Here is a 26,492-nt window from a genome sequence, read left to right as displayed (position 1 = left end):
GTTTAAAAAGATACAACAAAGAAAAAAAAAAGAAATGATATACACAAATAAATATACATACATTATACACATTTTATACATAAAACACAGACATGGCTGCTATTGAACGTTATTGTTAATATTGCACATAAGGGTTTTCCTGAGAGATTGTTGTATGTTGTATATGGACAATAAATTATAATAAATATATGTATATACACGCAAGGATATACACAAAACAGTGAAGTGACATGGTAATATGGGCAGTGCTACACTATGATGCATTATGATGCACCGCTTTAGATTAAACAGCCCCACAGTATATGAAGGAGTTAAAATTTGCACAACATTAAACATTTACAGCAGTCAAAATGAAACATACACATTACTGCTGCAGTAATATTAACACTGACAGGGATCTATTTACTGCACAATGAATAGTTGCCATACTTTCAGTACATTTTACTGACAGCAATAGCATATTTTCTTTATTCTATTCCATTTTATTATTCTATTTTATTATCTTATCTGTTTTACTCTGAACGTGTGCTTCTTCAACACCAGAATTTCTCCCATGGAGGACCAGTAAAGGAATATCTTATCTTATCTTATCTTTTTACTTAAGTGAGGTTTAGAATGCTTGTCTTTTTCTGGTAATAGAGATTTTTTTCTACTTTAGTACAAGATTTGGAATACTTCTTCCACCACTGCTTCAATGCATGCAAGATGTGACTTGGCTGACGGTTAACCCTCTGGAGTCTCCAAAAGCTCTAAAGCATGACTTCTTCATCACATCCAGACGTAAAAACAAAGCAGCGTGGAGCCCTACTGTAAATTTACCTCTAAAGTTCTGGCTGTAAACTCCATGAGGCCAGTTTCAGTTTGATGATGATATACCAAGTAAAACTGGAGACAAGGTCAAATATATTAGTATATATTAGTATAAAATGATAGAACTTGATGTAACCCTCTTATATGTTATATTTGCAACCTTTGTTCACATTTGCAACACAGACACAATGACCAAAAAAACCCACAGAAGACACAAAATGACAAAAAAATACACAAAATGACAAAAAAAGACACAAATGACCAAAAAGGACAAAAAATTATTTACAAATACACGAAAAGACATAAAGGATTCAAAAATGGACAAAATAGCCCAAGACCCCATAGAGTTAAGCAGAAAGCTCATTAGCACGCAGGGGGTTCAAGGGGCTGTTCACTTCAAGGGGGTAATGGTAAACATGCTTCACTTACACTTTATTGGGTTGCTAACTTTGTCAAGTTCAAGTGGCTGTTTGACGTTTGTTTTCGGCTCGTGGTAAAACTGTTGTCACTTTTTTCTTCTTTTTTTTTAATTTCAGATCTTTATTAACAACTACAGAAATTCAGGATATAAACAGAAAAATGTCAGTTATAGTAACTGTAGATTAAAATATATACAATATTTTAAATATATATATAGAAAAATAAAATAATAAGGCAGATAGGGTATAAGGTGCTTACTTTTATACTATTCTGGGGTTTCTGAAAATATTTTTTTAAAGTGTAGCAGTGTTGTTATTTGTTTTATTCGTATATTAGTTTTCAAGTCAGTAAGTCAGTTCCAGATAGTTTTTATGTCTAAAATGTTTAATTTCAGTGTAGTTTTCATCAGTTTCAGTATTTATTTTATTTTATTTTTTATGATAATATGGGGGATATTTGTCAGGGGCAAGATTTCAAACATTCAAAAAAGTACTACAATACAAACATACAGTCTGAGTGAATATGTCTTTTTTAAAAAACAAATTGACAAAGACTAAAGCTAAAAACATTTCCTGTATATAATAAATTAACACAATATTATTAGGTTATTCTCCTAAAATCACTAAATTAAATGTTTTTTCACACCTAGTTTTAGTTTTTAGTTAGTTTCTGTTAACTATAATAACCTTGGTGTGAATTAAAATATTTCTATGAAAAGATACATCTATGTACAGTACAGGCCAAAAGTTTGGACACACCCATCTCATTCAATGCGTTTTTCTTTATTTTCATGACTATTTACATTGTAGATTCTCACTGGAGGCATCAAAACTATGAATGAACACATATGGAATTATGTACTTGACAAACAAAGTGTGAAATAACTGAAAACATGTCTTTTATTTTAGATTCCTCAAAGTAGCCACCCTTTGCTTACTAGAATATAAGACATGTTTTCAGTTATTTCACACTTTTTTGTTAAGTACATGTGTTCATTAATAGTTTTGATGAATTTACAATGTCATAGTCATGAAAATAAAGGAAACGCATTGAATGAGAAGGTGTGTCCTAACTTTTGGCCTGTACTGTATATATTACATAACAGTTCTGTGAATCCTTCTGTGCACATACATTCGTATCAAGACCTATCTGAAAGCATAAAAGACTGTAGACTCAATCCAAGTAAAGCATGGTCTTCCCAGAGTACAATCAGCAAAGCAAAACATGTGCAGTTACTTTACCTATCATCAGATTTCTTTAATGAAATCCAAAGTTACACACCAAGTCTTAATATAAATGTTGGCTCCTGTTCTTTCTCTTTTTCAGGCCTTTGAGTGCTATGTGCAATGACAGGGTGGACCTCCAGGACTGTTTAGAACACGGCAGAACAGCTAAGGTATTGTGTAATAATCTGATGGAGCAACTATATCACAACAGCAGTAAATTACATTAATTTGGAGGAGGCTTTTGTGCAAAGTGACCTGCATTTTGATGGCAGCAAGATAAGAATGTTTTCTTTGACATATGCTTTCAAAACCAAGGGCAGTCATAACTGGGATTTAGGTAAAAGAATATATTTTATTCATAATAAAATATGAAAAGAAAAGAAAAGAAAAGAACACATTTATTGTAATTGTTCAAAGCAGGAGTAAGCAGCTTTGCGCAGGGGTGGCTCCTAGTGGCAGCAAGAGGTAACTTAAGTGAGAACATAACCACAAACAGAAACAGAAAAATTGTTTATTAATCGATCTGATCTGTTATGCAGTAATGCATCAAATGACAAAAATGTAGAGCTAGTCAGACTCATGGAATAATATTTCTCTTGTTCCCTTTTTTCTCTGTCAGTTTGACAAGGTGAGGACCATCACCACCAGGTCTAACTCCATCAAGCAGGGCAAGGACCAGCACTTCCCTGTCTACATGAACGAGAAGGAAGACATACTCTGGTGCACTGAGATGGAGAGGTATGTGAACGAAAAGGCCGCCATGCAACCTAGGGATTCATGATATGGAATGTTTCCACCAATAATTACCTACTCCTCGTTAGAATACTGATAAGTTCAAATATCCTATTTTAAAAAGTAGTTCATAGCCTGCAGTTTACACACACCTTAGGTAGGGCTGGGCGATATGGACCAAAAGTCATATCCCAATATATTTAGGCTGAATATCGATATACAATATATATCCTGATATTTTTATCGCAAAGTGAGAGCAAATGTTCAGTCAAAGTCAAAGCCAAATATGACATGTCACAAGTAGTTTTATTGAAACAATTTATTTGAGTGAACATAAATACTGTATAACAATAGGAGTACCTTTTTTTTTTTTTTTTTAAATCAAAGCTCCATTAAGTGCACATTTAAATAGAAAAATATCTTAAATAAAAATAGCCTATGAAATAAAATACGCCAATCTTTTTATGAAATAAATATATTTATATGGCAAAAGAATAACGAACATTACAAAATAACTAAATATGACAAACCCTAGTAAGGGCAGCATTTAAGTATAATTAAACAATTAAAAAACTATATCGATATATGCAATATAGTCTAATTCCATATCACATTTAAAAATATATCACTATATCTTCTATATTGATATATATCGCCCAGCCCTAACCTTAGGGTGTGATGAATGTTGAGCATCCCTATTTTAATTATCTTCAACAGCTCTTTTAGCGTTCAAAATCTCAAAATCATCTCCTTGTGTCATCCCCTATCCTGCTCCCTGTCTGTCTTCCTGTTTTTTCTTTTGTGTCTGGCTGGTTTCCCTGTCAGGATCTTTGGTTTCCCAGTCCACTATACAGACGTGTCCAACATGAGCCGACTGGCAAGGCAAAGGCTCCTGGGCAGATCGTGGAGCGTCCCGGTTATCCGCCACCTGTTTGCACCACTCAAAGATTACTTTGCCTGTGAATGAGCAGCAAGAAAACTCGCTCAGAACCATTTAGGAACTACAACTGTATGTTGTGACTAGAAATAAGAGCCTTCATCCTCAAATTATACTCTTGTATAATTTGCAAGCGAAACATTGACGTAGATTTCACATTATTTCTTGTATTTGAATTGTAATTCTTATTCTATTTAATTTTGATATTACCTTTTAGCAGTGTTATCAAGTATTGTTGATTTGTTTGTGCAAGCTATACTTGAGACTATGCTTTCTTCTCAAGACACTGAGACAGAAAAGTGCTACACGTGTTTTTAAAAGAGACGGCAATGCGATGGGAAAAACCCGGGAAGATGAGAAATGGTTTTGAGAGATGTGAAATGTTTCTGCTGTGTGAGCGTACTGTACGTCGGGCTGCTAGATTCCCACCTGCAGTGCGGCCATGCTTCCAGCTACTGAGCCTCACAGAGATGTGACGAGAAAGGCGATTTTCTTCAGTGTCAGGAGAGCTGCGTCTCTAAGAATCCAAAACACCAGATCACATATACCTCTTTGTTTACAGTTTCTATACACAACTGAAGGTAATAAAGGTACTACTGTAATATGGTTACAATACCATGGTGCTCCAAGATGAAAAGAAACATCATAGCCCATGTGGCACTACAACTTTAGACAATACGGAACTATTTAACCTGTTGCTGGAAAAACTTGTGTTTGATGTTGAAAAAAGAAAAGTTTCTGTTCTGTGCCGTTTTTGTTCACTTTAAAGGAACATAACAGACTGCAAAAAGAGACTATATGCTCTTTTTCTGCATTTTACAGCTTTTATACAGTTCGTACTGGTGCTCATTTAATCCCTCAGCCTTGCAACACTCAGGCTCACTGCCTGGACCTGCACAAACAGAAAGTGAAGCTAGCCACATGGGCAATGATGTTTTCTGTCATTCAAAGAAAAAAAAGAAAAAAAAAAAGATCAACGTCTGTGAAACTGTTTTTTTCTAGTTTCATCCTGACCAATGACATTACTGTACAACTGTTAGTAGGTGTGGTTGCTGGAGGGCGGGAGGGAGGGAGGGTGGCCAGGCCGGGTAACCCTCCTCATCAACTTCCACCTCTCTAAACTGAAAAACTGTCAGGTGCAAATCCTCAACAATATGGTGCGGCTTCACAAAGTTCTTCTACCTTTTTATAGCAATTCTGTGCTGTTTTATCAACATTATAAAGCACTTTTATATGTATACTTTCTTTTTTTCTTGATATTTTAAAAAAAATATTGGTTCTTGTGAATTGTTTTTTTTGTTTTGTTTTATGATGTGAACTGATCTACCCTCGTGTAATACTTTTTGTATACAGTAGGGCTGTGCCAATAGAAGTGAAAGAATGGATTTTGATATGTGAAACCCATGTTATTTGACTCAGTGTACAGTAGATGGATTGACATTTGTAACCCCTTTCCCTTCCTCCATCATCCATATTGTTCCCTGTTTTAAAGCAGCGATACAGTATGTTACTACCCAGATTCAAAGAATGTCTATTTCTATTAAGATTGTAAAATGTAAGACAGAGTTAGGGAACTACGTCATGCGCTTTGTATTATATTTTGTCCCTTGTTAAGGACAGTTGGCCCTTTTGCCGTTTCCCTGATAAATCGTAGTCGTCATGTTGACAAAATTAAGTGCTGATCCAAATTTGGATTACGTTCACAAACTAAATTCTCTTGATTGTAACCTCTAAGATAAATATGGAGGATTTAGGCTGCGGTTCGTCAAAACGAAAAACTGACACAGTGTTTGACGAAGACGTCGGCACTCAAAGAGTAAAGAGGATAATAAAAACAGATGTTATCACTTATCTATATCATATTTAAGATTCTAAATTTGAAATTTAATTTCTTAATGTAATTAATTTCTTAAGTGACCTTATTGCCATCATTTTTGTCCATGCACACTTGGCTCAATATGAGCTCTTGTGATATTTTAACCGGATGTTATTTCCCCCCTCCTCCTATAATACTTAACATCCCCTCATGTTTGTACATTTTGTACATAGAGTTTTCCGGTTGCTGTTTTCAATTTGTTTTATCTTTTTTTTTTTTATTATTACGTATGAGATGTACAAATATAATTCTTTGCTAATATATATCATCAAATTAGGAAAATCTTAGGTTAAAAATAAAAAAAATCAAGTGACAAATTTGATTCAAAACTTGTTCTGAGCGTTAGATGTAGGGAGACTCCAAGTCGACTACTTTATCGTACTGATTTGTTCGTGTCAAGTGAATCCAGATTTAATGTCATGTGATCTTAATAGTGGCCTACGGACAGCTTTAAGATGAACGGTCTCAACTTCACTGCACAGCCCTACATGGTGGTGTTTTTTTTAGCTTCTGTTTCCTTTTGTAAGACTTTAAAAAGAGGGATTGTAGGTGTTTCTGATGGTGCTAAACATTTTATCTAAACAAGAAAAATATATTTGATTGGAAGAGAAATAATGTCTTGACAATGACTGTTTTTAAGTTCCTTGTAGTAACGGAAAAGAACTATTATTTCACTCATATAAATATATTAACAAAGGCATTTTAACTTTGTACTTGAAAAAATAAGGATAACAAATAATGAAAGGTTTCCTATATTGTTTTAGACTAGAGATTGCTGTAGTTGGTGCTTATCTGTGGGAAAATCGTGTGAGAAAAAAAACGGTAATAACTTTTACTGTAGCATAATGTATGCTTAATGCGCATTGCTTCTTAATCCTACATTCCATGCCGTAATATTCTCCATGTCTGTTTTCAAAAATGTTGTTTTGAATTGATGTTTTTTTTGTTTTGTTTTTTAAAATCAGAAACAACATTTGAGTTTTGTTCAAGGCAGGTCAATAATTCTATATTCGGTGATACTGTTGACACTCTGTGTGACTTTCTTTCTGTCATAACTGTTAATGGCCTATACGCTTTTTCCTCAAGACCAGTTCGTACAGCAAATGTAGCAGTCATTCTCCACTTCGACCCGAACCCCCCCCCCTCCCATACTTAAGTTTAGTGTCCAGAGAGAAGATAGAGGCTCCGTATGTACTTGTGCTGGAGAACACTTGAATAAATGTATTGTTTTTGTGCAAAAATCTACCATCTCCTGTCCTTTTTTTCCACATTTAAAGCTATTATATGTAACTTTTCCGCATTAAAACATCTTAAAATGACTAGGCCTATGTTATATAGTTAATTGAGTTGTGTACTTATTATCCCAAATGTTTTGAACAACTTTTAAACCTACACAAATATATGATTTTTATCAGGGTAATTTGGTCACCTGTAAATCATATCTCCCTCTGTCATGGTTGTCTGCAAGACGCTGTCATTAATTTACTTTTTATACAATGTTAAGCTTCATTTTAATTGCACTTCTTACATCATGTTCTTTTTCAACGATATATTTTAACTGGATTAAGGATTTTAGTCATCAGTTGTCTGGATCTTAAGTTATCAGAGAAACGAACTGAGCAAACTTTGACAGCCGAGTATGAGAGAAGCACCGATTTCTAATGTGAAACTGCTTTAGCCAGCAGTGTTTTTTTCTGGTTTTAATCCCCTGATGTGTTTATTTTGGAGAGGAGACATCTGCAGAGAAGCTGGCTGCACTGACGCCACTGGTGGTGAACTCCTATGAACCCACGCTATTAAATGACGTCACCAAACTTAATCTTTTGTTAGTTATTGTTTTGCTTGAGAGACCAGTAGCAGCAGAAAATTACATATCGTTACTTGACCTTTTGAATTAAAGCCCCTGAAAATGTGGTTTCTATTCGAAAATATTTCTCTGAAATATTAAATATTCATTTTTGAATGAAGATAATTATGTGTGACTATCGCAAAATTGTGATGTAGTCTATTATATCATAACTATGATAGAAAAAACTTTAAAATAATAATAATAATATTTTTTTAAAGCCTTTGTCAGGTGGCAGAAATTGGCCTAAGTGTGTGTAACCGGCATTTCCTACTTTGATATTTTTACTTCTCATAATTGGAAAAGCACTGGGGATCACTAATAATATTAAGGACGTCTTTTTTCATACTCAAGTATGAGATAGTGTCACATAGTAATAGATAAATGTCAGAATTATGAGAAATATTTTAATAATGAGGAACTATCTCTCAGGTCTTTATTGGAAAATAGATCTTAATCTCAATGAGACTGCCTTATTAAATAAAGATTAATTGAAAAATGGCACAGAATTATGGGGAGGAAAGCTTGATAATGAAGATCTTTTCTCAAGTGTCAGAAAATTGGCTTTATTTGACACATGCTCTCATTATAATGCTAATAGTTTGGATGTTGGACAATTCCAACCACACTGAATATCTTCCTTACTCTGTTTTAGCTTCTAATTGTCGGAGGGCTGATAGAGGAGATGTGGCTATTGATATTCAGCTCCAGTTTCCATGCCACCATGCCCTCCAGCAGGGGATTTGGAGCTGACACCTGGGTCTTCTTCGCCCCTTTTAGTGCCTTGAATAAGGGTGTTGCCCTGCAGCTCCTTTCTCATCAGACCTGAACATGTTACCACTCTACCGCCTTTAATTCAGTAATAAATCACACAAAGTTTATGAGCTTCCACTTACATTTTTTACTAATGCCATATGCTCATAAATATATTATTTATCCATTTCTTATTTCTTCTTCTGCTATAAGTGCTGCAGCTCAAGCCCAGGCTGCGTGAGATAAGACATAAAGAAACTATTTATATATCCAATTAAACCTCATAGAAACATTTAAACCATGCATGATAATGTAGATGATAATAAACACATTATAATAATCTATTATACAGCTGTCTGCTAATATCTTTGTGCCACCCCCTTTCTTTGATAGTGGTACAGCCTCCTCACAGTGGGCACGCCCTACGGCCAAAGCAATTGGTTACTAAGGCGACCAAGCCTTCACTCAGCGCTGCTGATTGGCGCGTCACACCGTCTCGCGGCCTGGATGCTGCGAGCCGCGTGAAGTTAACCACAAACACATGGAATGGTACCGGAAGACAGCCGATTAGACTACAAAATAAAAGTATGACAAAACGTGTCCAGAGTGCATCAAAGTACTCAAACACTTTGAACATTCAATCTTTTTGGCTATTTTTATTTTTAAATTTGATTCCTTTTATTCTTTTGATTCTCAAACTGTAAATTAGATGAAATACTGTTTCACCTTTTTTTAATAAGATAGAGGAGCTTTGTTAATATCACGGGTATGTGATCTATGTTTTACAATGAAAAACAAAAAACTTAGTTTTTATTTTTAAAAATACCAACCTAACCAAATTATTTGTCTGGATTCATTTCACGTGATTGCTAGAAATAACCAGGGTTAGGTAGTGAAGATTTACATGTGATTGGAATTATGTAATCAGATTATCCAAAAAATGTAACTTTAACCAATTCAAATTACATTTCAAAAAAAGTGTGCGAAAAGAATAAGGTTACATTGTGGAATGTATGATGGGAGAAGGTATTACTTGAACATTACATATGGGGAAAAAACATTGTAAGTTTTAATACAGATAGCTTCTTAAATTAAGTTTAGTCAAACCTCTGAATTGCAGCTCATCTACAGTTTCACACAGAGTGAATGAAGCGAAACAAAATGGCATTTCAACTGGATTGTCTTGTTTGTTTTTGACTTATTTGTGTACTTTGCTACGAATTTGACATATCTTTATACAATATATATTAGGCTAAACTTACCATTTGTTTCATACTATATGATACAAATAAGTAACATTAATGCTCATGATACTTGTCATGTCATGTTTCTGACAGGCTTGTGTGACTCTTATGTAGACACCTTCAAAATAAAGTGTTACCATATCTTGCTTAAGTCACAAAGGCATGTTAAAAAAAAAAGTCATTTATTTCTCTTAAGTTAAATAATTTACACACAGTGTTATTACTATGGCAATAGCCATCCTTTGTTACATCCTTTTTGAGCGAAATGATCAATAAATGTCATATGTTAAACTATTGGTGAAGTTTGTTTGTGTTTCCTGCTAAACTTGAAAAAATGATTTAGGCGATTATTTTAACAGGGTGACGAAATGAAAACAATTCGGATTTTATTTTGAAAGCCACAACCGGAAGCCTTACTTGTGTCTCCTCCGCTGGCCTGACTGTAATGAATGATGCTGCGGTCTGCTTGTCCCGGACCGGCCAGGAAGGCATCCATCTGGTGTGTGTATCTCCTTGGGAAGTGCCGTCCGCGGACTGTGTTGCATTCTGTTCCTGTAGGAAAGTAAGCAGAGAGCCGAGTGGAGCAGCAGCAGCAGCAGGCCCATAGAGGAGGTATGTGCTCACATCATTAGCTTTATTCTGACTAGTCTTAGAGGGGGGAATCCTCTCCGGGAAGCTTGGAGACTTTGTTACCATGCCCCCTGGCTACACGTCTGGGTGTCTGCCCTGCCTGCTGTTCCTGCCACCCTCCCAGGATTTCTACACACACACACCCTGACGTGCAGCTACACCTCTGAACCTGGCAGCAGGGCGGTGTGATTACACTCTGGAGCCACTTTGCACCGTTAGATAGCAAGCTTGTCTTCATTGTGAGGGACGGAGAGGAGGGACTGAGAGTTGCGAAGGCGGTTTCTAGGTCGCTAATGAAAGCTTGTGCAGCCGATCATGCCGGATGGAGAGACCGGTTTCTTTGTGTCAAGTCGCACAAGTGGAAGTGTCATCATTCCACTGCGATTACACTTTCGCATTAAAATTGCATTATTTGCCTGCACACTACATACTGTTTTGTACTTATTGCGTTTGATATGTAGCAGGGATTTAATCCATTTCATGGACAAATCAAATAAATATGACCAATTTATAGCAGGGCCTATAGTTTTATAATTTTACTCCAAAGTGAAAATCTAAAACACGTGTGCAATTTATACTACAGCTGCATATGTTGAATCTGATATATATTTATGCGTTATTTCAATTGTGTTATTGTGCAAGTCTTTATACAGGTAGCATAAGCACCTGTTTATTGCTGACAAACCGGCATCAACTTACATAGTGCTTACTGAGCAATAGGCCTTGGAATCTCATCATCATAATAATAACTTTATTATAGCCTAAAGGCTTTGGGGGGAAAGGGGTGTTTCGGCTACTAACTTGTTAATGCTAACAGTCCATCCTAACGCTTCCTCCACATTATCAGCCATCAGATCTGGATGTGTGAAGGAGTCCATGCCATGCAGTAAAGTTGCCGCACCCTCATACGCATCCTGCACGCACACATGCACGCAAGCACGCAGGATGGGCACACTTACTCACACACATCATTAATACAGTGGTGGAGAAGGCAAGGGAGGAGGCAGATCTTGGGAGATTACTTCTTCTTTGTTATTGATGACTAGATCATCACTAACAATGATCACACCCAGTTTCCCACAAGGAAAGATATGAAGAAAATTAATTTTGCATTATTTCTCCTGTGATTTTGTGTTGCTTAGAATTTACAGTGGAGCTAGAATGATAACTTATTCAATCCATAGAAAAATAATACCAAGTATTTTGACAATAGGTTAACCGTGAAGGTTATTATTTATGCAGACATAAGAATGCTGCCTCTCAAATTAGGAGATTTCCTGCTTTTCTCTGTTTTATATCATGTTAAAGTTAATATATTTAGGTTTTGACTGACAGCAAGACCATTGAAAGACATTGGACTTTTAGAAACTGGGATGGACATTCTTTACTATTTTTCTGACATTTGAAAGAAGATAAATGATTAATCAAGGAAATATTCAGCCAATAAGTCAATAATGAAAGTAGTTGCAGCCCTCAAGAAGAGCAGCCTTTGTGGTAGCGACCAGGGTTGTAGTAAGTCGTGAGAACCCAACACAGCCTGGACCTGACACTACAATAACTTTTTAAAAATTAAATAGTCATTAATTCAATTAAATACAAAAATATAAATTTGCAACATGACGGTATAATTGCTATTTCAACTAGCCATGCTGCCAAGAGTAAAATAATGAAACCTTTATTCCCTTTTTGTGGAAATACTGGAATCAGTGCATGAAATGAAGAAATATGTGATATATGGTGAATATCATAATAATGACAATACTTGTTATAAAAACATGATGTGTGCTCAGTTACACCTTTCTGGTGCTTTCACTATACTGCTGAAATACATTGCTTGTTGATTTAAAAAAAAAAAAAAAAAGAGTAATTAAAAAAAGAGCCTGTTTCCAAATAAAATAACTTATTGCACATTATCCAATCACCCGCAAAAGTATTTTCATAATTGCTAAACCTTAAACAAGACCCAGATTCAAATGAGTCATCAGTAGGGTCTTGTGATTAGTTTGCTTACTCTATGTGAAATCATCTTTCACATTACTGCTTTCAGCAGGTCTGGAGGTGGTACAGACTTACCTGAATATCGATCCCTGCTCCCATTCACACATGATGTCCACTCACTGAGAGAATCTTACTGTAAACCCCTGCCACACATGCAGTCTATCCCTGAACAACATAACAACAGACTGCATGTGTGACAGGGGTTTATAGTATTATTCTCTCAGTGAGTGAACATCATTGTAAGTAGCTTTAGTGCTTTTAAAATAATGGCCTTACTGACTCTTTTCTGCCTTATTGTGATCCACAACTGGACTCAGCTTCTTTCTATTCACCACTACGTCACTGTCCACTGGGACGTCAGGTCACAGGCGGTGACTGACACAGCCTACTCAGACTTGTAGCTGATGTCAGTCAGAGCCTGACAGACTGGTCACAGGGGAGCAGCACTGATTCTTGTCTCTGCTACTTACTACACTGTCTCAGGATGAGGTACTGGAAAAGACTTTAAGAAAAAGTTGCTGTAGCTGTAACCTTTTTTTGAGCTTTTAGTGGTGTTAGATACCACATTATTCATAATAGCTGATAAAAAATGATTAAACCCCATTATTAAGTATTTTTTCCTCTCTTCCTTACAGAGCTATAGCCATGTCTTCCAGCTCAGCGAATGTGCGGATCCTGATAAAGGGCGGCAAGGTGGTGAACGACGACTGCACCCAGGAGGCTGATGTCTACATTGAGAATGGCATCATCCAGCAGGTGGGGAGGGAGCTGATGATCCCAGGTGGAGCCAAAGTGATCGACGCCTCGGGAAAACTGGTACTGCCCGGGGGAATCGACACCAGCGTCCACCTGGAGGAGAGCTTCATGAACGCCACCACGGCTGACGACTTCTACAGCGGCACTAAGGTAATGTCCTTTTGAAGATGAGAGGAAAGAAAAACAGAGAAGGATTCAGATTGGAAGTAGGACAACCGGCATTGTCCTCATTTTTAGAGCAGAGCAAAAACAAAACTTCATGTCACAGCATGTTTTGCATTCAAAAGCATGAAATAAGAACCACATTGCTGCAGATTAAGGTTCAGAAACACTTTAATTCTTGTCTTTGTGCTAAATTTAGCTGAATTTGCTTGGATATCCCTTGAGATTTATTGTTGCTAATGATCACAAATGTGTTGCTTTTTTCTGTCACATGAAGATCGATGAAAGATTTTCACTGATGCTAATTTTAGCCGAGATGGCATAGACACTTCTTTAGTTTGGTTTTGATGAGACACAAACAACATGATGTCAAAGCAGAATGATGGATTTAGAACACAGTTTAAACACTAAAACTGCAAAAGTCACATAATATTAAATATAAAGCATTAAGATAGAATGCAAACAGCATGTTAAAAGTTATTTAAACCAGGCGGATGATTGTGAAAGGCTGTATTGCTCCAAAGTTTGGTCAGTTATTTAGTGGCTATGTACTTTGGGTGTTCTTACAGCCAAGCCATCAATCAGCCCAGCCATTAGTTGATTAATCAATTAGTAAATGGACAGTATCTTGATAACTGATTAATCGTTTGAGTCATGTTTTTAAGCAAAAATAGCAGTATATATCTGGTGCCAGCTTCTCAAATGTAAAGATTTTCTGGCTTTAATACTGTTTTGTGATTGTAAACTCAATATCTTAATAAGTTTAGACTGTAGGTTGGACAAAAAAAAGCATTCGTAGTCGCAACTTGGACTCAGCTCTATCAAATGTCACAAATCCTGCTTTTAATTAGGACCGCTAATCATGAACTCTATAAACAGCAGACCGAAATAGGATAATAGCTTAAAACATATATATATAAAATAGTAAAGAAGCATTTATATTTAAGAAAAAGCTACAAGCTAAAACAAGTACAAACTCAACAGTACTTATAGGGGTGGGAATCATTGGAGGCTTCTCAAAACAATATTCTCACAATACCTGAGTCATGAGACAATATGATGGCGATTTTGCAATATGCTGAGAATTGTGATAACATATATTGAGGTATATTACCTTTTTCCAACTGCATATAATGTCCCCAAAGGAAAACGTTTTCAGTGTCTCTTTTATCTGATAAGTTAATCTGATAAGTTTTCATTCTGTTAGTCTGACTTACTCATTTTAAAAGCAGACAGACTGACTATAAAAAACATCCTAAATGTCATAAATGTTGCATGCACCTGACAAACTGCCATGTATTACAGTGTGAACTACTGTACAGGTATTTTAAACAGTGCATCTTGTATGAAAAATTGTGCAGCCCCTCCAGCAAGTAAGTAAAAGTAAAATAAGAGTAAATTATTGTTTCTATTAAATTAAATAAAAACTCAACTCAACTCAGCACCTTCTATTGGACTGAAAAAGAAATTTGATTTTCTTATTCTAATTCCTAAAAGTTTCTATTTGCAAAATGAATCATTCATATAATAAAATATCAATACTTGCTGCCTATGTATCGGTGTAATATTGCCATGCAAAACCTCACAATACTATGCAGTATCGATTTTTCCCAACCCTTGTCATGACATATTTTCCAATTTTCTGATATTTTACAGATGTAATGATTATTCAAGAAAATAATTAGTAGATTTAAAGATACAAAGCTGCCCTACTTGGCAGCTTTCTATGTGTTTTTTTCTGTGTCAGAGGAATGGAGAGTCTGTATTTCACCAACATCACACAAAGATGATTTGGCACTTGGCCGTTAGCGAGTCTGCCAGAAAGTGTGAAATGAAGTCATCATGGCCGCTGATAAAGGCTGGGATACCCCGCTCTGCTTCAGGGCACCATGATGACTCATCAGTCTGTAGCACTTTGAGATGATGGAGTATGAGAGGTGACGGAGGCCGGGTTTCACTTGTTTTAGTAACTGGACAGACAGACGGACGTAGTGCAGCCGGTAAACGCTGGTGACAGACACTATTCTCCACTGTTCTCTCCTCATTCCTCCCTCCGTCTCCCTCCTCGCCCCTCCCTGCCGTGCTCCAAAATAAGTCCGGAGACAAATGCAGATCAGTATCTGTTTCCATGGATACCGGGGGGCTGCTGCAAAGACTGCTGCAAAGCCTTTTCACTCACGCCATTGTGCTTGGAGACAATGGTTCTCAGACCCACCCCCCCTCTCGTCCTCCCGCTACACACCACTCCACTCTCTCTAGGATCAGCTGACAGATGCTCAGTGAAGCACGCACTCATACACAAAACACACTCTGTCTTCACTTTTTGGGGTTATTAAAACGTACTGTAGTGTGGCTTTAAAGCTTCTAAATCTGTTTCTTGAGGATAATAAGTGAGATGTGCTGATGCCGTAAATAAAATTACAGTGTTATTGCCTTGATTACACTGTGAGGGGCAGTCAATCCTGAGCTTTAACTACTGAGGGATTTATATTTCCCTCAGCAGTCATCTGCAAATAACCATAAAAATATGCATTAATAGCAATTGAAGCATGTTATTTTATGCCTACAGCAGGAGCTGTGTTGATCACTAGATTACAGTCCCTTCAGTATTTATGGCCTTAATAAATCAATATCTTCTGCTTTAACATCATTTAATGCCTCATTTTAACGATCATTTCAGTTTATTTAAATCAAACACACTACAGTTGAATAGGATAAATCATTTTAAATGATAGATATCTTCATGAAACTTCCCCAGATTACTTGCATAAAGAGAATTATTTTTTGTATTAAAGGTTTTCTGAAATGTTATGTTTAAATATGCCAATAAGGCAGTATCTTATTAAATATGTTCTAATTTGTAAACATTTTCAGAACAGAAATCTGAACATTAGTTCAAGTTTTTTGTTTCATATTAAAGTCAAAGGTTTTTATGGCGGAATGTTATAAATCAAGCTATGAATGATATAAAAAATCTCCTTAAAAAATCTCCCTAAAAAAAAAGCATTTTAACAGCAAGCCAAACTTTGATAGATTTTATACCACAACTTCATTTTATTTCAAAGATTTTTTTGATTGCAGTGTTGAAATTGATTGCATTAAAATGACACTAATGTAACCCCATAAAAGAAGTCATGTTATGGAAGCAAAAAAAAAAACAGCAAAAATTGACCAAAACTGACCAGTGCATGTCTTGCCTGAATAAGATCTGCTCATTTCTGTTAACTAAAGTTAATTTCAATTACTCACTGAAAGTTATGATAACATTAAACATAGAAAACAACCATTCTGCATATTTAATCTCAGAATTGCCTCCTACAGTTACTTGAGAGCTGATGTTTCTGTATCTTCCAGGCTGCTCTTGCTGGCGGTACAACTATGGTGATCTCACACGTTCTGCCAGAGAAGAACGAGTCTTTGCTGGACGCCTACGAGAAGTGCCGCGGCGAGGCGGACTCCAAAGTCTGCTGTGACTACGCTCTGCATGTGGGAGTTACTTGGTGGGGACCCAAGGTAACACTGTGCCTCCTTCTCCACATTCATGATTTTTATCATAAATAATTTATTTTCAATGCTGTTAGCTAAAGATCACAAGTTAATGATATTCTTCTCTCTGTACACGGATACTTGTTTCAAGCTGAGAGATGCTAGAGCTCATTTACACTTTCTCTTCCTGCAGGTGCGAGCTGAGATGGAGGCGTTGGTGAGGGAAAAGGGAGTGAATTCCTTTCAGATGTTCATGGCCTATAAGGACATGTTCATGCTGAGGGACGGCGAGCTCTTCCAGGCTCTTCAGCAGTGTAAGGACATCGGAGCTATAGCAAGAGTCCATGCTGAGAATGGGGAACTGGTGGCAGAGGTGAGGGGGAAGCATTTCACTGCTGTCGTATACACAAATTAAACGATCACTAATGGTTATTTCATTGAGTCTGTACTAGCTTGTTGTATACATAAATCATGACATCCTCTCGTTTCATCCCAGGGAGCAAAAGAAACGTTGGACCTGGGCATCAGTGGCCCAGAGGGGATTGAAATCAGCAGGCCTGAAGAGGTATTATAGTTAGGATTATCCTAGTTGTCACTTGAGCTATTATAAACTTTAACCTTTTAACACAGACCCCTTAATGTTCACCTGTATGATTACCTGAACTGTAGAGCTTGTAGCAGAAATATTGTTAGGCAAAAATACATGTAAGTGAGCCTTCTTTTGAAAAGGCAGTGTTCTTTAGTTTAGAAAAATGTGCTTGTTTAGCATGTGACTAAAGTCGCTAGAGATTTGGAGGTGTTGTTATTTATAGGTAGGCTGGTCCACTTAAGATCAAATTGGTCTGTATGTGGGCCATAAACTAAAATGACTTTGACACTTCTGTTCTACATCTTGCAAACCACACCTGTATAAAATCTCAGACCCGTAGGCCTAACGTTGTGAGAGCTCGGGAGTCTGCATGGACACTATACTGGGCTATAGAGTTTGTATGAACAAGAGGAATGGGGCAACTATATACAGTCAAACATGTAAAAAAAAAAAAAAAAATGGGCTCGAGGCAGGCAGGTGGGTTTTGATGAGCTAATTATGTTCAGACTCTTTTAAATAGTATTAATATTATTCCTGTGAAGCATCTCACCATGATTCCTCACAGTCTTCTGTTTTTCCAGTTGGAAGCAGAGGCGACCCACAGGGCAATTACCATCGCCAACAGGGTGAGTGAGATAAATAAAGAAATATATGATGGTGAAAAGATTCTTATATTATATATATGTATATGTATCTCTGTGTGTGTTTCTGCTAGGCCCACTGCCCGATCTATCTTGTCAGTGTGTCCAGTATGTCTGCAGGAGATGTAGTGGCAACAGCCAAGATGCAAGGTAAGCCCTTTTTCTTTTAAATTACCATTATCATGTTGGGAATATTGCCAAAGCAAACTCGACTAAAAAATTATTTTGATAAATTAACAAAAATATTGACCCTGACGTGATTTGAACACGCAACCTTCTGATCTGGAGTCAGACGCGCTACCGTTGCGCCACAGAGTCTGTGAAAGGCTGCAGGAAACACATTTCATTCCACACCTGCTGTGTTTCCTCTGCTTTTTCTTGGCTCATAAATACTGGAAACAGCTATCAACATGTAGTTTAAGCAATCTTTTTTTGTAGTTTCCATGTTATTTCCACATTAAGACTTAAAGCTCATCAGCAAACCGAAGTAAAAAAAAACATCCAAGGAGCATGTGATGTTTTGTTTTTCTAGTTTTTCTGTTAAGTTTAAAATGCTATATCTAAAAGTAAGTACATTTTTCAATAGTAATTTTCTGGACAAAAGAGATTTAAATGGTCACTGGCATGTTTTTCCAAAGTGTTTTAGAGTGAAGCAAGTCATTGTTTACTTACTTAGTCTTAATCTCTTGCTTGTTTTCTTACAACACCCTTCACTTTCATTTGATTCAAAGTGTTCCCATGTTATATTGTCTAACCACAGGTAAGGTGGTCCACGGTGAAACAACCACAGCCCACGCTGTGCTGAACGGTATGCAGTACTATCATCAGGACTGGGCCTACGCTGCTTCCTACGTTACTGTGCCTCCTCTCCGCCTGGATCCCAATACTCCCAATTACCTAATGAGCCTGCTAGGAAAGTGAGGAAAACATGGAGTATCTCATATTAAATGTAAAAATCATGGCAGTGTTTCAGGGTTTTTCTCCACATGTGACCTTCCATCTCACTCTGTCCGGCTGCAGTGACACTCTGAATGTTGTGGGGTCAGACCACCGTCCATTCACCATCAAACAGAGAGCCATGGGCAAGGATGATTTCACAAAGATCCCCCACGGGCTTCCCGGCATTCAGGATCGCATGAGCGTCATCTGGGAGAAAGGAGTGGTATGTGTAGCTCTTTTGTTTCTGTCTGGCTGCCAGAAAATATCCACAAATAGGACATCTGTTCTTTTTTTTTTTTGATGGTTATCAATTTTACCTTTAAAAAAACAACAAGAACAACACAGATAGTAGAGGCAGTAAGAAACATCTGCTTCTGCTTTCAGTGGATCAGTTGTTCCAGTCAGATGTTATGTGTGATTTTAAGTTCATCCTTCAGGTGACAAACATATTTGTGTTTCTTGTTATTTACAGATCGGAGGAAAGATGGATGAGAATCGCTTTGTTGCAGTCACAAGCTCAAACGCAGCCAAGATCTACAACCTCTACCCGAGGAAAGGAAGGATCATCCCAGGAGCAGATGCTGATGTGGTGGTCTGGGACCCCGAGGGATCCAAGTATGAAACCCGATCCATCCATTCATCGACCGGCCCTTCGCTGCAGCTTTTATCTCGAATCCCTGATGATGATTAGCTTTTTGTCTGATTTAACTGGGTCATTTTTTTTTTTCTTATCCATCTCTGTCTGCAGGACCATTTCTGTAGATAACCAGGTCCAGGGCGGAGATATAAACCTGTATGAAGGTCTGCGTTGTCATGGTGTTCCCCTGGTCACCATCAGCCGTGGCCGTCTGGTCTATGAAAATGGCATCTTTACATGTGCTGAGGGCTCCGGAAAGTTTTGCCCCCTGAGGACATTCCCAGATTACCTCTACAAGAAGATGGTTCAGAGGGAAAAGGTATCAAACAGAACAGTCTTTCCTTGTCTCCTCATTCCTCTTTGTCTTTCATTCTTTTCTTCCTTATTTTCTACTCTTCTTCAGAACAGAAAACGGAACATTGGATAAAGACAAGTTCACTTTGTGGACAGAGTCACAATTTTTTTTCCAATGTTTTTAGGAATAAAGTGTTTTATTAATCAGACTATGAATGAAATATATAGAAATGAAACTGGGAAGTTCAGTGTATGCAATTGCTACTGGAATGGAGATTTCTGGCTCAGAGCATGAGAAAAAACGTCTTTTGAGAAAACGCCCTCTAAATACATATTGCAAATTTCTGTACATTTTGAAGACACGACAGGTGAATAGGTCCCATTCCTTTCTTCCTTCGTTACTCCCTTCTTTCCCTCTATCCAACTGTGTTTCCTTTCTTCTATCCTATCTCTCCTTCCTCCTTCATTTGGTCCTGATTGTCAGCAGAATAAATAAGACTTCCCCAATGAGAGATTTCCACGATGTACAATCAGCCAGTAATGTTTTTATGGCTGTAAGGGGCCATACGGTCCATATGTATTATAAAACTGGCCCGGTCACTTGTTTTATATTCTGTATTTCCCATCATGATCATACTAGTGCAGTGCCCGTAGGAAGTATGTATTTGTCTGCAACTCCATAAAACACTTCTCATTGGAAACACGTCGTACGTAAATAATGATATTTTGAAAAATGAATTCAAAAATCTTCAAAATCATGAATGCACACCTTCATGCCATGTGCAAGCCACATATAAAATCTTGGGTCAGTTTGACTAACGGTCAGTGAGATATGCCCTAGACACACATCCACACACACACACACACACACACTTCTTGCTTTTATAGATAGATTGACATTAAACAGTTAAATACTTTGATGAGCAAACAAGAATTTTGACCCTGACGTGATTTGAACACGCAACCTTCTGATCTGGAGTCAGACGCGCTACCGTTGCGCCACAGAGTCTGTATTAAGTGGAACAAAATTTTTTGTCATCAGACACCCACCATAATGAATCTTATGGTGCAGCTGTCGTCCAACTCAGCTACTAACTTTCACACACAAGAAGTTCTCAACACAAGTAATCTTATTCTACTTGTCAGTACTTCATAGAAGGATATTCTAGTAATCTGCTCATCCCTGCTAATGCTTTTATTTATTCCACTTCACTAGTTTCTTTCAAGAAATTGTTTTCAACTCAAGTCAGGATACATTATTTCACACATTTTTGTGTTTCTTTGGGTTCACTTGTTCATTAACCTGATTCTAGTAATTTGTGAGTGTAACATATATGTATGTGTTGATATGTTGACCTACCAGAGCCAGGCTGTGAAAGCTGTGGAACGGGAGCCCTACACAGGTGAAGTTGTTCCCGTGGCCAACTCAGGAAAGAGGGACTTTGGGGTTCAAGATCTAGACACTCCAACACGCCCCTGCACCCGGCACGGGGGTGTGAGAGATCTCCAAGAGTCCAGTTTCAGCCTGTCTGGTGAGAAAATATTATAGAAAATTTCTTCTTCTTTTTTCATATGATGACATAGTGTGAGGCAGTGAGAGAGGGAGTATTATCTTGAATTGTTTTATACACTGGTAACTAGTGTACTTACGACTATCTTTTTACCATAGTATGTTCCACAGTTGCCCTTAGAAGGTATCTACTGTTACATGTAGTGTGCATTGGGACATCCTGGCATTTTTTGGCATACTAAATAGTATGGTAGTATGAGTATTGGAATGCACCCCTGCTGTATTTTTTGCACATGCACTACTTGGTCTGATGAGGGCGCCATATTTAAATAACTTTGGCTGGATGGTGCTGCTTCTTCTATTTTTGTTGCACTTTTCAAAAAAATATAAGAAATGGCTTTGCCAAACCAAAGTTTATAGAAGGCCTAGACATATTTTACAGTTATGTTCTCCACATGTATACATATTCAGACCTAGCAACTATATGGTGTAGTTTTTTTAAGCATTTTAATGTCTTGATGAGAGAGATTTTGTGGTAGAGTGGGCAGGAAATGAGGGGAGAAATATATGCAACAAAGGTCTAGTGCAAGATTCTGCATTTTTTTTAGTTAATTTTCTCTTTTTAAGGAAAACCATTGTTCCAGCAGAGAGTGCAATATTCTCTGCCATATATTTATATTTTAGAACCAGATCTTTGCCAATAACCTAAAGGGTTTTAGCAGCATTTTTAATGGAATGAGAATAAGTGATCTAAATAACATAATTTGAACTAATATAAATGGTAAAAATAAATGAAAATAAATCCTAAAACACATAAAGGAGGCAATAAATACTTTAAATATAAGTATATTTATATTTTTTGTTTATATTTATATAATATATAAAAAGACAAAAGTTAATTAATTATGTTTTTATTTCTAAAATCATTTTTTCAAAAAATACTTGTATTATTTCAGGGGACATTTAACTGAAAAATATTTTTTTTTTATTTAAGTATATTGTTTTATTTATATATGTATATTTACTGGTACATTTACAATGATATTTACAATGATTTATATATATTTTATTTCATACTGTATTTAATAGCCACATGTATTTATTTCAAAGGAATATTTATTTATTCAATACTGATTTTAATGATAATCCATACATGATCACCTCCCCCTGCTTCTCCAGGTGCCCAGATTGATGACAACATCCCAAAGAGATCCTCGGCCAGGATCCTCGCTCCTCCTGGAGGGAGATCCAGCGGGATCTGGTAACCAATAAGACGGCCTTTACGTGAAGTGGAAGAATGACCCCCAGGGAAACATATGGCCAAGCAAGATGACTTGTTTTTCTTTGTGGAAGCTTAGAATATGTGTGGGTTAATGGAGTCATGTCTTTATTTTGAACTCGGCACAGTTACATAGGATTGTTGAACTGTATGACATTTGCTGTAATAATATTGGAACATGGATTATGGAAAACTATTGCTAAGAGGTTATAGCTACCAAATTTGAGTCAAATATAAGCAGCGAATAAAAGATCAGTTGCCAATGAATTATTTGGCTGTTGTTAGGGGAAATATCTTACTAATAGTTTTAGTAATATGAAGGTGAGTCATGGTTTTTATGATGCGATTGTGTTACCTCACTGTAAAATACTATTTTGCACTTGTATCATGTACTATTTAGATGCCTTTCTACATGATTTAAAGTCACGAATATCACAAATGTCTTTTTACTGCGAGCCACGGTGAATGAAATGTAATGAGTTATTACAGGGGTGTCGGCATGACATTAATGTCAGGTATGAAAAATATGGTTGACCAATTGATGAAAAATATCATAATGCAAGCTAACCTTTTATATGCGTTTGTTTATTTATTTTTTATATTGCGTTATTTGTGCTATTTTCCGTCAATGCTACTATTATAGAATTATTTCCTGAGTAAGAATGAAGTCTTTGTCCAGTAGTTCATCATTGTCAGATTAGCATTTCAGATCATGTTTACAGCCTTATAGCAGAATAGACTTCTGTTCCACCCCCACCAAATGTGAATGAACCTATGCTGTGTGTACTGTGCATGGTAGCATAGTTAGAACTACTGTAAGAAGCACTAATGATGCGCAGCATCCTTTGTGATCGTACCCATTTTTCCACAGAGAGCAAAAAGTCTCACCCAAACTGCCTTTTTCTCACCTGAGAACACTGACACCCACAAACACATCGTCCCACACCGCCAGCACAGATCACTGAATGTTGATCGCTAGGGATGGGAATCCAAAACCGCTTGTAGTTGAGCTCCAAATTGAATGCCTCTGAGCCTATCAATTCCTTTTGTTGGAACCGACATGTTTTTCTAAAGCAAGAAGTCATGGCAGAGAGGAAGAAACGGCTCATAGCGGGGCTTCATTTCACAAAAAACATGACAATGGTGCTGTTTGCCTGTAAAATGATAATTTCAAGTAAGGGTGCAAACACCAGCAGTATGCTGAAGCATCTTTATACAAAATTGGCTTCCAGGAATACATGTATTTGACACTCTCCACAAGAGGGCCACTGCTTCCCAACCAAGCAACACATTCAATAGTGAGAGTAAATATCCTGTTAGAAAAAATCTGCTAAGCCTGTCTGCATGGTGCTATTGTTATTATGACTAAGAAAACCTAAAGGAAAACAAATGCTGCACACATCTCCTCTCATTTCATCAAGACTGTGTAAAGACTTCTGTGTAGGATTACATTGGGGTTACATTTGTGTCTTTGTTGTGTAATCAAACAGAATAGATTTGAGGGCAAAACTATCTCAACTACAAAATGAAAAAAATTACAAGGAATAAGTAAGTCCCCACACACAAAATTATTCAGGTATCAATAAGGGAATTGATAAAGAATCGGACAGATGTGTAGAATTGACTATGACAGTGGTATCTATTCCCATCCCCTTTGATTGATGTGGTTTCTCTGACAGTGGGCACTTTTTACTGGTCTGAATCGGCAGGGTGCAAAATGTTCCTCTGTCTGACACTTCCACTGTGAAGCATGCAGAGAAGATGAAGGGATCCTCTTCAGCGTTCACAGAGTTGAAGTTTAACAGTAGATGTGTTTGTCAATTAACGGCATTTCTTCAGGGGATCAAATGCCTTCACACTACACCACTGAAGCTCAGCATCATAACTGGAAGGCATGCATGTTTAGCAACTACATAAAAGCACTGATACTAATACTGTATATTTATTATTTTTTGTGTTTAGTTGGAGTTTTCTTGTGAATAATTGTCTTAGTTATTGTTTTTGTTTTTTCTGTTAAAACTGCAGTGTAAGCAGGGATGCACACAAGATGTTGATCATATTTAGACTCAGTTATGTTCAGAAGATCAGTAAAAGTCCTACATCTTTGCTTCTTTCTTTCTTTTTTCACTTTTAGAAGCTCCAGTGAATCTCGTTGTGTCTTCCCCCTCCCAAATGTACACTGGTGCTGACAATGTGTCGTCACATTGACTTCCTTTTATCTCCTTTTTCTTCTTGCAGCTCTTTATCACATGATTTGAGTGCAAATAAACCACAATGAAATCTCTAACTGAATCTTGTGTTTGTTTGATGACCCGTGGTGGAAATTAACACTTACTAAAAGTATCAAGTAGTGCACTTGTACTGTACTTTAAAACCTCAACTTTCGTGTTACTTTATACTTCTACTTCAGGAAGAAATATTGCACTTTTACTCAACCTCATTTATTTAGTAAGTAAGTTTTAAACCTGTGATTTCCAAGTTTGGGTACTTTGTCACATTTCAGATGTCTTTGAGTTGTTTGTAGCGTCACCAGTAACTTACTTTCCTTCAATATTTTCTCAGTTGAAGACATTTAAAGCAAGTTTGTGTTGCAGTTCTTTTTTCTTCTTCCCATTTTATCATTCCACAACCGTTTAGATTTAACTTGTAACCCTTAGGCAAGGACCCAGTCCCTATCTTATCAATCAATACAATATAGTAGTATATCACTTGCTTAAACACACACTACATAATTCTCTATAATGCGGCCTGTAGCTCAGCAGTCAGCTTCTCTCAGTTAGGATTCCTTCAGTGTTTATTGTTCAAGAGGTTTTAACCGGAGGCTGAATTTGTGCAGAGTACAAATTTTTTCCAAAACCAACAGACCAGGTGATTTAAACCGGTTAAAAGATGGAACAAAGAAGTTTCACATTAAAAATCTGGGTTTCACTGACGCTGTCCAACTCAGCTTGTTTCTCTGATGACGCAAGATTCAGATGTCTGATTACTCAAATATTCCATTTGGTTACAAAGTTAAAAATAACGAAGATCTAAAACATATTGTAAAAATGTGGCTGGATAAAAGTCTGTTTACGACTACAGATTTCTCTGGGATCTTTGCAAATGTTTGGAATAATTTAAGTCAGGGGTGCTGAAAGTTTCAATGACTGAGTAGAAATTTATGAAGCCTTATGAGGGTCACAAGGGTTCAAGACATAAGGAATGGGTGAATGATGATGTGTAGTGTAAAAACTATTTGCGTGGTGACTAGAAAAGCGCAATGCAAGCAGAGTCCATTTAAATGAGTTTTCCAGCCGGCATTCCCTGCAGAGTGGACAAATAATGTTGATATTTCTCAGGGATTATTAGTACAAAACTGGCAACATGCCAACATGATGCGGCCATGATGCAATTTATTCAGCAAGACCATACCATAGATTTAACATAACAATTAAGGCAACTCTCTCCTACACAACTCAGTATATAGTAAAATATATAACATAAGTTTAGTCATTTTTTGACATTTCAATGCAAATAAAATACATATTATACCTTTAACCAAAGGCTCTGAATACTTTTTCTACCACTGTTGCTGACACTTTTTATGCAGCAGCAGACAAAACAATAACATAAGGCATTTTTGTGGAGCCTGACCTCAGTAAAACGCGTCTGTGAGGATCTGCTGTTTTTCTGTGTCTTACATGATAGTAGCCTGTAACAGGGATTTCTGGGTTTCAGACTGTTTATC

General features: G+C 36.9%; 2 protein-coding genes and 2 non-coding genes across 7 annotated transcripts in view; 2 read left to right on the top strand and 2 right to left on the bottom strand.

Annotated features, from left to right (window-relative positions):
* Positions 1–7,244, top strand: part of dnmt3ab (DNA (cytosine-5-)-methyltransferase 3 alpha b) — a 46,880-nt gene extending 39,636 nt beyond the window's left edge. For all 3 annotated transcript variants that reach the window (XM_059353898.1, XM_059353896.1, XM_059353897.1), the window contains 3 exons: positions 2,557–2,626; positions 3,076–3,194; positions 4,014–7,244. In XM_059353898.1, the coding sequence (XP_059209881.1) occupies positions 2,557–2,626; positions 3,076–3,194; positions 4,014–4,155 (331 nt within the window). In that variant the 3' untranslated portion in view covers positions 4,156–7,244. The remainder of the gene's footprint in view (positions 1–2,556; positions 2,627–3,075; positions 3,195–4,013) is intronic.
* A 3,036-nt stretch (positions 7,245–10,280) lies between these two features.
* Positions 10,281–25,057, top strand: dpysl5a (dihydropyrimidinase like 5a). Of its 2 annotated transcripts, none has more exons than XM_059353911.1 (13): positions 10,281–10,456; positions 13,108–13,378; positions 16,745–16,903; positions 17,070–17,249; positions 17,373–17,441; positions 18,047–18,091; positions 18,181–18,256; positions 18,867–19,023; positions 19,127–19,268; positions 19,518–19,660; positions 19,794–20,001; positions 21,340–21,508; positions 22,666–25,057. In XM_059353911.1, the coding sequence occupies exons 2-13, from the start codon at positions 13,118–13,120 to the stop codon at positions 22,749–22,751; spliced, it is 1,695 nt and encodes a 564-aa protein (XP_059209894.1). In that variant the 5' UTR covers positions 10,281–10,456; positions 13,108–13,117; the 3' UTR covers positions 22,752–25,057. The 2 variants fall into 2 exon arrangements, with proteins under 2 accessions (XP_059209894.1, XP_059209893.1); XM_059353910.1 differs by lacking the exon at positions 10,281–10,456 and adding an exon at positions 12,897–12,961.
* On the bottom strand, positions 18,353–18,424 carry trnaw-cca (transfer RNA tryptophan (anticodon CCA)). The gene has a single exon. It is a non-coding gene; the product is annotated as a tRNA-Trp (tRNA).
* trnaw-cca (transfer RNA tryptophan (anticodon CCA)) lies at positions 20,914–20,985 on the bottom strand. Its single transcript has one exon. It is a non-coding gene; the product is annotated as a tRNA-Trp (tRNA).
* Positions 25,058–26,492: the final 1,435 nt, after the last annotated feature.

This window comes from Centropristis striata, chromosome 16 (genome assembly GCF_030273125.1).
Source record: "Centropristis striata isolate RG_2023a ecotype Rhode Island chromosome 16, C.striata_1.0, whole genome shotgun sequence".
NCBI classification, from domain to species: Eukaryota; Metazoa; Chordata; class Actinopteri; order Perciformes; family Serranidae; genus Centropristis; species Centropristis striata.
This window is presented reverse-complemented; position numbering and strand designations above follow the sequence as displayed.